This window comes from Thecamonas trahens (assembly GCF_000142905.1).
Source record: "Thecamonas trahens ATCC 50062 unplaced genomic scaffold supercont1.2, whole genome shotgun sequence".
Taxonomy (NCBI): domain Eukaryota; order Apusomonadida; family Apusomonadidae; genus Thecamonas; species Thecamonas trahens.
Genome location: NW_013657678.1, coordinates 278,195 through 288,942, shown reverse-complemented (window position 1 = coordinate 288,942; position 10,748 = coordinate 278,195). Strand labels below are relative to the sequence as shown.

Sequence of the window (10,748 nt, the reverse complement as noted above, 5' to 3'; positions counted from 1 at the left end):
CCCCCCCCCCCCCACCACTCCCTCCCCCCCCCCCCCTTTTCCTCTCTCTTCCCCCCCTCCCCTCATATTTCACAGCTCCTTCTCCATGGAAGGCCCATACCCACGGCCCATGTCTGACGCGGCCATGCGGTTCATGCCCACAACGGCACGGGTGCGCCGCCGCCCGCGACCAGCGTCCCAGTCGGCCCGTCGCCTACGCCGGCGGCCGGTCTCGCGGCCGACATCAGCAGAGCTTCGTGCGCCGCGAGCACAGTCGGCCGGACGCCGGAAGACTCGCCGTGGTCCACAGCCAGTTCCGGCGCGCGCTGCGCAGTTCCAATCGCAGTCGTCATCGGAGCCGCCTTGTCCTGATCCTGAGCGCAGCCTTCCGCCGCGCCCGCCCACTGCCCAGCAGCGGCTCGCCGATTATCCGCAGCTTGCCTCACTGGTCACTCTCTTCCGCGGAAAGAACCCAAAAGCCGCCGAGGCTGCCGAGGCTGCCGAAGCTGCCAAAGCTGCCGAGGCTTACGATGCGGCCGTAGTGCGGCCGATGATGCCCGCGCCCGCGCCGGCGCCGCCGGCGGCGCCGGCGCCGCCGGCTGACCTGGCTGCGCCGCACCGTCGGTCCCGACCAGCTACGGCACCGGGGCCACGGGCGCTCCGACACGGCCGGTCGCAGTCGCGGTCACAGTCGCGTATGCGTGTTGATGCCAGTTCGGGCCGGATGTTGGACATTCTCGCGGCGCGGGCGCAAGCCAAGCCGTACTTTTACCGCTGGGCCGCATCGGCGGCAGCTGACGAGCTTCCGCCGACTGATCCGCCGTCGTGGGCCGACATGGTCATTCACGCCCGAGCCAACGAGGGCGAGCTGCCACCGACACTCATTCCGCCGACCTACCACGTGAGTAGCAAGACCACGGTGGTGGCACCCGAGCTGGCGTCGTGCGAGGTCAACTCGTACGCTGATGGTACCTTTGACGTCAACGTCTTTCCGGGACGCTCTTCTGGCGTGCTCAAGGACGGCGCGGGCCAGGCCAAGCACCTGCGGCTTGCCATGGACCAGATGCTGCACGCACAGCGGGAGCTACTGCGCGGCGCAAGCCCGTCCGACTCACTCGAGGCCCTGCTTGCGGAAGAACAGGTGCTCGAGGTCTGCCTTCACGAGGTCGCGCGGCAAGTCATGGTCCACTCGGTCGAGCAGGGCTCGGCGCTGTATGTTCTCTGGGCCCGGATCTCCGAACTCTTCAGCCTCGTTCCCACCGTAGTCGAGAGTCTGCGGCAGGCGGCGACGAACCGCGAGGAGGCACTCGGACTCGCCCGCGAGCAGTTTGAGGCCGAGGCCAAGGCTTACGCCGAGCACATGCAAACGCGCGAGTCGCAGCTCACGGCTCACATTGCTCTCCTCGAGTCGCATCTTGAGTCGCAGGAGATCGAGCTCCACGAGCTGCAGGACCGTGCCCGCCGGCATGAGGAGATGGGCACCTCGGCACTGCTCTCGGAAAAGTTTGCCAACATGGACGCGCTCTGCATGGAGCTCAACATCAAGACGGTCACCATCGAGCGTCTACAGAACGAGACGACCAAGATGGCTCGCAAAATCGCCTCACTCGAGCTCGTCAACGCCAAGTACCAGTCTGAGATCAAGAGCCTCAACAGCCAGCTCCGCGACGCGCGTGCCATGGTCTTGCGCCTCGAGCTGGAGACCTCGGCATTGCCATCTGGCAACGTCGATGCCCTGCCGGGCGCCGAGGACGCCGACGCCGCCGCCACTGGGCCGCCGCGCTCGATCCGCTCCAAGGTTCAGGAGTGGGAGACCGAGCGGCTCAAGCTCCTCACTGAGATCCAAGAGCTGACCCAAATGGCCGAGGCCAAGGCGACGTTGGCGCTCAGCGGCGATGTCGCCATTGTGGCTGCGGCTGAGGGCGGAAGCGGGCGGGCGCATCAGCTTGATCCCCGTGAGCAGCGGTGGCGCTACGAGCGCAACCTGCTTCTCAACGAGCTGTTTCAGCTCAAGGCCGAGAATGACTCGAACGCGTTGCACAAAGCGCTGTATCACGCGCTCACCCGGCGGTGCGCCCGGCTGCACCTCGAACCGGGCTTTCAGGTCCGCCGGGCGGTGAAGTCCAAGGCCTGGCTCGACAAAATCATCGGCCTTGTGTACTACGCCAAGATCTCCGAGCTTCAGCACAAGGAGACACCGCTTCTTGCGCAGCCGTTTCCAGAGTTTGTCTACGAGTTTCTTCTGCGGACCTACTCGCGGCGCTCACTCGTCAACCAGTACGCGTACGACATTGTGCAGGCTGTCGACAAGTACCGTCGCGAAGATCTCTGGATCGACATCTTTGGCCGGTTCCTCGACGAGGACCTCCCGCCGCCGGCGCTCCAGTTCTTCATGGCTGTGCTCACCGTCGCCGACAACTCGACGGCAGGTATTCCGTATCCAGTTAACCCCGACACCAGGCGCCCGTTCTGGATTTGCACCCGGCGGTGCGCCGACGTGCTGCGGTCTGTCTTCCCTGCCCTCGACACCAACGTCTTTGAGGGCTTTATGACCATGGTCAACGCCAACGCCACCGCCACACCGCAGGCTACCGTTGAGCTCCTTGTGAACCGCCCGTGGAATGGCGACGAGCGCGTCCGCTTTGACACCTTTGTCGAGCTTGCCCTGCGCCAGTTCCAAGAGTTTATGGGCTCGGCCCTCAAGTCGGCTGCTCGCAAGTTCCACGCCTTGGATCTGCACTCACAGGGATCGCTCTCACTCCTCGACTATCTCTCGCTCTGGCGCGAGCTCGACTTTGGCGTGCTCGACGAGCAAGATCTTGTCCACCTCTTCAGGGTCGCTCTCGACAAGCAGTACTCGGAGGGTGTGACGGCGGCACACCCCGAGCTTGATGCTGCGGTCTCGTGGTCTTCGTTCGAGTACATCCTCATGCACACCAAGTTCTTCACCCACCAGTATGGTCGGCCGTACCGCGCGCCGGCGTACGATCTCACTGACGCCGAGGCTGTGACGCTGTACGAGGCGCTCAAGACGGACTGGACGCAACTGCAGATGGTGGTCATCGATCAGCTCGACTCGCTCAAGAACTCGCCGCTGCCGTTTGCCTCAGCCATGCACGCGCGGCTTGTCGACTCGCGCAACTTGGTTCTCCAGGAGCTCCGCCACACCGCCAACCCGCTCGCCTCGCTCGCCGTCTACCGCGAGCTGCTGGCCCTTGTCGCTACCTCGCAGCTGGCCACCCAACACTCCAAAGGCGAGATCCCGGTCAGCTACCTTGCCGACGAGATGGCAGCTCTTCGTGGGGTCATCACAGCGCGCGCCGAGCACGGCAAGCGCCGCCTGCAGGCCTTTACCCGCGCCAAGACCTCGACCAAGCGCGCACACGTCCAGCTTGTCACCATGTGCGTCCTCCGCATCCAGCGCAAGTTCCGTGCTATTCTCTCCCGCATCCGCGCCCGCGCCGCGGAGGAGGCCCGTGCCCGCGCTGCGGCACGTCGGGAATCGTCTGCGTCGTCGTCGTCTCCGCCTGCTCTCTCGCCTGCGGCCGGCAGCAGTAGCAGGGCTATCTCGCCGGCTTCTCCGCTCACACCAAGCAACCGACGGTCGTCGGTGGCGTCGACGGGGAGCCGGAGATGAGCAGGGCCCCTTTTACGTGGCTGCTACAGATCGCGAGGTGTGAGCGAGGCGACGTAGACCCAGACAGCAAGCACGTTGTTGGGGTACGGGTGGACGAAAACAGCAAGCGCGCACTGCGAGCGCGGGTGCTTGTTGAGGTGAACACCTGTGTTGCGGACGGCCTCGACCAACGGGTCGACGTGAGTAAACGGCATGTGAACCGGAAAGCCGGTGATGTCGTAGGTGGTGAGGAGGCGCGAGAGCTCGGCGCGGTGCGCGTCGGGCGGGAGAACCTCGATGCCCTGGTAGTGGCGCTCAAAGCGCTCGAGCAGGTCGCGAAGCGCAAGGTTGCACTGCGAGTTGAAGCGGATAGAGAGGTTTTCGGCAAGACGCCACTTTTCGAGCGACTCGCGGATGGCCTTGCGGACCTGGCGGGTGACGTCGTCGACGGTGTCACGGAGCACGGGCGCGTAGTCGATGGACGGCGGCTGGACTGTGTCGAGCGAAGGTGAGAAGGCACGGGTGAAGAACGGCTTCCACTGCGAGGTGTTGTGGATGTTGTACGACATGACCCACGGCGCGTCTTCCTCCTGAATGTTTGCCCAGAGATTGTGCTCGTTGAAGACCATACCGATGGAGCGGAGCGGAATGTCCGGGTCGTGGGCCGAGTAGACCTTGCCGGCGTGAGCGTTCCAAAGATGGACCTGGCCGGCGTCGCCAATGGTGAGCACGTACGCAGTCTCGCCCTCGGGAATGCCACGGCCGAGGACGACGTAGGCGCGGAGGCCCGAATGAAGGAAGTAGTTGGCGAGGAGGAGTGCGTGCTCCTCTTCATCGCCGACGCCGTACTCGAAGAACTCGTCCATGGTGTTCCACACGTGTCGCCGGCCGGCAAAGGCCGCCGAGTCAGAGAGGAACGGAATGAGCGAGACGTAGCGTAGGATCTGCCTGGCGGTGGTGAGCTCGGCCGGCGGTGCCATCGGGCGGATGTAGCGGCAGACAAAGACTGAGGCGCGCGACTGATCGGCGACGAGGACTTCGAGGACGCGGTTGCCAAACGACGATGAGCCGCGAACCGCCTTCTCCCACTTGCGGGCATGAGCGAGAAACTCGGGTGTCTCGCGCGAGACCGACTTTTCGGCCACAGCCCGCGGCGGTTCCAGCGCCGGCCGGGTCGTGATGTACAGCTCGAGCATGGTCGGCGCGTACGGCGAGATGTGCTCGACAGCGACCGATGCCGGCGCACGCTCGCGGACGTAGCCCGGCGAGACCAGCGGGACGTTGACGTGGAACCGGCCCTGGAGGAGCGAGTTGGAGTAAATGGTGGAGAAGGGAAGGCCAAAGGTGCCGAGCCACACATTGTGGCGCGGAATGATAAACTTGAGCTCGTCTTCGTCCATAAAGTTCTCAAACGGCGCGACCTTGGAGTCAAAGATGTTGAAGTAGACCACGTCTTGCATGGTGGCAAGGACTTCGGGCTTAAAGTTGCCGTCGGGCGGCGTGATGTCGAACACAATTGTGTCGTTCCAAACCGGATTGGCGCCGAGCGACTTGTGGGTCCACTCGAGTGAGTCCTGGAACCGGATCTGGACCACAGGCTCGACCTGATTCTCGGGCTCAGGCGCGTTGCCGGGCAACGTTATGTTGCCAGTCGACGCGCCAGTGGCGGCGCCTGCACCGAGCGCAAAGGTGTGCTCCAGCGGCGAGTTGGCACCCGGCAGCTCGCCTGCAAGTGGCTCGCGGTCGGGAATCGAGTAGCCGCGAACAACCTTGATGACGAGCTCGGCGCGGTGGACAGCCACGGTCTTGGCGATTCGAGTCTCGCGCGTCGGCTTGAACCGGCGCCGCGGCTGGAACCATTCGAGAATGCCTGCAAAGGCGAGGCCAAAGGTTGGCGGCGGCCGTTCGGCGACAACCTCGGCAAAGTCGTACGCCCTGCGTGAGTCATAGCCACGGCGCGAGCCGGCGGTGGCGGTCATTTCACGGACGCGCGCCACATACTGGTCGCGTGCAATGACGACCTCAGTCGAGTCGTTGGCGGCGTCGAACCATGCCTCCCGAATGGCCGAGTCCTCCAGCGGAATCGGGCCCGAGTACGCAATAGGCCGCTGCCAGCGAAGCGCAAGAAGATCGAGCCTGCGCTGGCCGGGCGCAAAGGCCCCAGGCAGGACTAGGTTGTGGGCAGCAGCGCCGGTACGGAACTGGGCAGCGGAACTTGCGCCACCACGAAGGGCGCCAAACACATTGGCACCACGCTTGGGCGAGCCGCCGGGCCCGACGGCTCTGGCCAGCCCCGAGTCATTGCTGATGGTGCCTCCAAGGCCAGAGAGCAGATGAAGGACGGTGGCGTTGCGCGGGTCGTTGGGATCGAGGTCAAAGTCGCGGACCCAGTTCTTGAGCCGCTCAATGTTGGCCGGTGTGGCAAGGGCGGTCGAGCCGCCGGCGAGCGCTTCGAGGACAGCAGCGTTCTGCGGCTCGGACGGATCCATGTCATGCTCGCAAGCCCAAGACGAGAGCGCGTCGATCGAGTTCGGCAGCGCCAAGCGGTGAAGGCCCGGAGGGCGGCGAGGCGCGGCTGCAAGGCCGTCTGACGTCGGCGACGCGCCCCACGCCAGCCTGACGCGGACCTTGGCCACGGTGTGGCGGGAGAGGGTGTCGCCAGAACCGGCATCGGCGTCACCGATGAGCGCCTGTCGCGCGCTGCGCGGCAGGTACTTGGCAAGGAGCGAGACGGCTTGCGAGGTGGTGTGCGACGAGCTCTGGGTCTTCATGGCGCTCGGCGCAACGAGGTAGTATGCATCAAAGTCGGCGTTCTCACCCACTTGCAGCGCACCAGCCTCACCAGGCACGCTCAGCTCGGTCTCGGCAAGAAGCGACTTGAAGAGTCCCGACGAGTAGAGCTGGAGCTTGAGCTGCGGCCAGGAAAAGAGCTGCAGGCCAAAGCCCTCGTGAAACGGAATAGACCGGTCAGGCCAGACTAGCTTGGCTGACGAGGTCTCGGTCACATTGACCTCATTGGCGACGAGTCTGATGTGGCAGGCAACCTTGCGGAGGTCTGCGCGACGTGAGGCCTCGGCGGCCGAGACTTGGTCGTCTGCAGTGAGCGGCATGTCAAGGGAGAGGACTGGGACAAGGATGGGAGCGCCCGGTGCGCGCTTGGTGGCTGTCAGGTGTTCTTCGATCTGAGCGCGTGCAGCGTCGGCGTCAAAGTCGAGCGGCGGCGGCGGCGACGGCGGCTCGAGAGCTGGGCGTGGCGAGTTTTCGGCTGCGTCACCAGCGTCTGCGGCAGCCGACGGGCCAGCAGCGTCTTCGTCTTCATCTGCGTCTGCGTCCTCGTTGTTCGGATCTTGTTGAGCGGCCGAGGCGCAATGGGCTTCATACTCGGCCATGGCTGCGGCGTAGGCCTCGAGTTGAGCCTGGTGCAGAGCCTCGGCCTCATCGGCGGCTTCGGCGACACGGTCCTCAATCTCACGAGCGCGCGCCTCACGGTCTTCGGCCTCGTTGGTGGCGGTGGTGCGGAAGACGAGGCGGACAGGGGTGGCGACGAGGCCTTGGTCTGCGCGCTGGGCCTTGAGCAGAGTCCAGGTCTGAATCATGTCGTAGATGACGACGCGCTCGTCGAGCTCGACAATGTCGAGGTTGCGACGGGCCTCGCGAATGTCGTGCTTGAGCTTGCGGATGTGAGAGGCATGGTCCTCGGCATGCATGGCTTCGAGGTCGGCCTGATCAACCTGAAAGACGTACGACTGCGAGCGTGTGAGAGAGACAGGGCCCAACCGGGCGTGCTTGCCTTTCCGGCGCTCGCGCCGCGGGTGGCCAGCTCCTTGAGACCTGTGGCTGAGCGGCGCATGAACGAGGCATCCAGCGAGGTGTCGAGGGCAAGGCCCTTGTTCTCGTCGTTGTCTGAGCCGTCTGAGCCGGCATCGGCAAGGGCGGCGGCGAGAGCGTCGGTGAGGGCAGCGAGGCGGAGAGACCAGTAGACAACGAGGTCGCGCTCGCGGAGCGAAACGTACTTGGCGTACATGAGCTGCAGGGCGCGGGCGAGGAGCTCCTCCTCACGAAAGAGCGGGTGGTCGAGGAACTCGACGTCCTCGACGGCGACGTTGAGGGTGAAGAAGTTGGGTCGCGACTCGAGGACGACTCCCTGGGCCGACGGCACCGGCTTGGTTTGCACAACCTGGAAAAGAACGTCGGTGTCTGTGGGGAAGTGAGTCGGGCGCTCGACACGGTCCTTGAGCAAGTCGGCCTCCACGACGAGCTCACCGTCACGGAGCCAGCGCGTGAGCGACTTTGCGCCGGGATCCGAGGCAGCGAGCTCGTCCTCGAGGCCGAGGCGGGTCTTCATGGCCTGCCAGTTGCGCTTGCCCAGCTGCGGCTGGCGGCCGACATAGAGGCCGTCGGCCTCGGGGTCGAATACCGGAGGCCGTGCAGCCTCGAGATCAGAGCCGGACGCGGACGGGCCGCGGGCAGCGGAGGCGTTGGCAGCGACGTCGGACATGGTGCCGAGAACGTGCGGGCGGAGCCGGGCAACAACAGGGTCGTCAGAGATGGGAGCCTTAAAGGTAAAGGCAGGGCGGAGCGCATACTCGTCGTCAGCCTCAGCCTGCGGATCCTGGATGCCACCGGTAAAGCCGCCGCGCTGCAGGGCGAGCTGCCGAAGTCGCTCTCCGGAGAGCTGGCCCTCGGCGAGGGCGGCGGCGGAGGCCTGAGTCTGGAGCACCCGCTTTGCGGTCGGCGAGCGGCGGGCCGGGTCAAATCGGGTGGTCTGATCCGGGTTGCGGGCCAGCGGCACGCCTGTAGCGGGCTGTGCGGCGGCAGGAGCGGCGGCAGGCTGGCGGGCTGAGCCGGGCGGCGGGCGGCGGCGGCGGCGCGGGATGCTTGAGCCTCCTGGTGAGCCGAGGGGCGGCTGGTCTCGGGCGCGGCCGTACATAGCCTCGTGGCGCTCGACAAGCTCGCGGTCTTTGGGCTCAAGCACGGGCTCGTCGACAGCGCCTGCGGGCGTTGACGCGGTAGCCCGGCGGCGGCGGTGATCGGCAGCTAGGGTCGACGGTTGGCCGGCAGTGCCGGCGTCAGCGTCAAGCAAGCCTGAGACGTCACCGTCGGCAGGAGTGTGCGTAGCAGGAGTTCTGGGCGCTTGCGCGGCACGCGCAGAGCCTGGTGGCGGACGGCGGCGACGGCGGCCCGAGGGCGGTGGCGTCGAGCTGCCCGGGACCGAGACCAGGCCCTCGGAGACGTGGAAGGCTGAGACGCCTGCCCAGGTGGACGGACCAGGCAAGGCCGACGACGATGAGGCATTGAGTACCGCAGTCGAGAGCACCGTTGGCTCTGTAGTTCCGAACTCTTTCTCGCTGGCCAGCTTGCGGCGCCATTCCTTGGCGCGCTCAAAGGCCGTGCTAGAGGTGGAGATGGCGGGGTGCTGTGAGTGGCGTGCCAAATGGCGCCAACGCCGGACGGTTTGGCGCCAAGGGCTGTTCTGGGCACGGGTGTACGGCAGAGGGGACGGGGAGAAGGAGTGGGGAAGATGGAGAGGAGAGGGGAGGGAGGGGAAGGAATATTGTGTGTATGTGCGTATGTATGTGTGTGTGTGTGTGTGTATATGTGTGTGGTGTGGTGGTGGTGGGGAGGGGGCGTACCTCATGGCGCTGGGCGAGATCGAGAGCGGTGTCGTCAAGAGTGGGAAGGGGGCGACCGAAATCAGGCGAACGACAGCGACCGTGGTCCGCCAGGAGCTGCTGGGCTCTGATCGCCGTGTTAGAGGAAATGGAGAGATAGTGGAGAGAGAGAGAGAGAGAGAGTGTGTGTGTGTGTGTGCGTGAAGGGGAGTAGGGGGTGTACGGCAAGTTCAGTCGCGTTTGGCTCGGGAGGAAAGCGGACGGATGTGGCGGATGATGACCGCGATGAGGAAAGCGTTGAGGAGGAGGAAGAGTGCCGAGGCCCACCAGAGCTGCGGGAACATCGAGGGGTCGGCGGCAAACTCGAGATGATAGGCACGTGAGAGCCAGGTGGCCTGGCCGGCGGTAAAGGTGGTAAAGACGGCGATCCAGCCGCGCCAGGAGAGATCGGACGCAGGGGTGGCGAGCGGGAGGAGGGCATAGAACCAGACAAAGTACTGCGAGGTGATGACCTTGTTAAAGGCAACAAAGGCGAGGGTGACGACAAAGAGCGCCGAGGGAAGATGGATACGGGCCAGAGTCATGCCGAGGATGGCGCAGAGGGCCATTTGCGGGGCAAACGGCGAGGTGAGGAGGCGGATGGCGAGGCCGAGGGCTCCCGGTGCGGCAGCATCAGGAGCGGGAGCACCAGCAGTGTCAGCGAGGTACATGGGGTAAAAGTAAAGCGAAAAGTTGTGGCGTGGATCGGTCCGCCGGACGTGGTAAAGAAAGGCCTGATCGAGAAAAGTCTCGCCGTAGAGGTAGTACATGCTCGCGGTGAGGGCGCCAAACGAGGCCAGAGCAGCGAGGCCAAAGACCCAGGCGCGAGAGTTTGCCCACACCCAGCGTGTGAGCGAGGGCGGGCCGGGCGGGGCGAGGGCGATGACAAAGGCCGGGGCGTAGACAACCGGGTAGAGCTTGACGTGGACGGCGAGGCCAAGGAGGGCGCCGGCAAGCGCGTCACGGCGGGCGGCGAGTGCGGCGACGGTGGCGATGACCGGAAGAACTATGAGGGCCTCGGCCGAGCCGCGGGTAGAGATGGCAGCGACGATGGGATTGAGGATCCAAGCGGCGACTGCCGGGGCGCGGGCCGGCTCCGGGCAGCCAGCGGCGGCGAGTGTCGCGGCAAGGAGCCAAGCGACGAGCATGTCGGCGGCGACAAAGACAAGCTTGCCCCAGAGGGCAAAGCATGTGACGTTAGGAACCAGCAGCCACGCCAGCAGCGGCGTGTACCGGTATGTGGCGCGATCATACGGCGAGCCGCCTGCAGCCACTGCGGCCGCACCATCGGTAAAGACGGCATAGTCGATGTCGGTGTACTTGACCGGCGAGACGGCGTCCTGCCACTCGGCCCAAGCCAACAGAGCCACCCGCGCCGCCAGACCTACTGCCAGCAGCGTCAGTATGCTCGGAGTGTGCATATGTGAGGCGGTGTTGATAGCGTGAGAAGTGGTGCCCAACTCGTGCGGGTGCAGTCCTGGAGGTCCTCCACCGAGTCAGCT

General features: G+C 65.3%; 2 protein-coding genes across 2 annotated transcripts; one reads left to right on the top strand and one right to left on the bottom strand.

Annotated features, from left to right (window-relative positions):
• Positions 1–109: 109 nt before the first annotated feature.
• AMSG_00451 (uncharacterized protein) lies at positions 110–3,822 on the top strand (the record flags this gene model as incomplete). The annotated part of the gene is made up of 1 exon (XM_013907276.1): positions 110–3,822. The coding sequence occupies one exon, from the start codon at positions 110–112 to the stop codon at positions 3,614–3,616; it is 3,507 nt and encodes a 1,168-aa protein (XP_013762730.1). The 3' UTR covers positions 3,617–3,822.
• On the bottom strand, positions 3,581–10,667 carry AMSG_00450 (coiled-coil and C2 domain-containing protein 2A; the record flags this gene model as incomplete). Its single annotated transcript, XM_013907275.1, has 3 exons — positions 3,581–7,385; positions 7,427–9,011; positions 9,489–10,667. 3 exons carry the CDS (start codon positions 10,665–10,667, stop codon positions 3,640–3,642), a joined length of 6,510 nt encoding a protein of 2,169 aa, XP_013762729.1. The 3' UTR covers positions 3,581–3,639.
• Between the last annotated feature and the right edge of the window lie 81 nt (positions 10,668–10,748).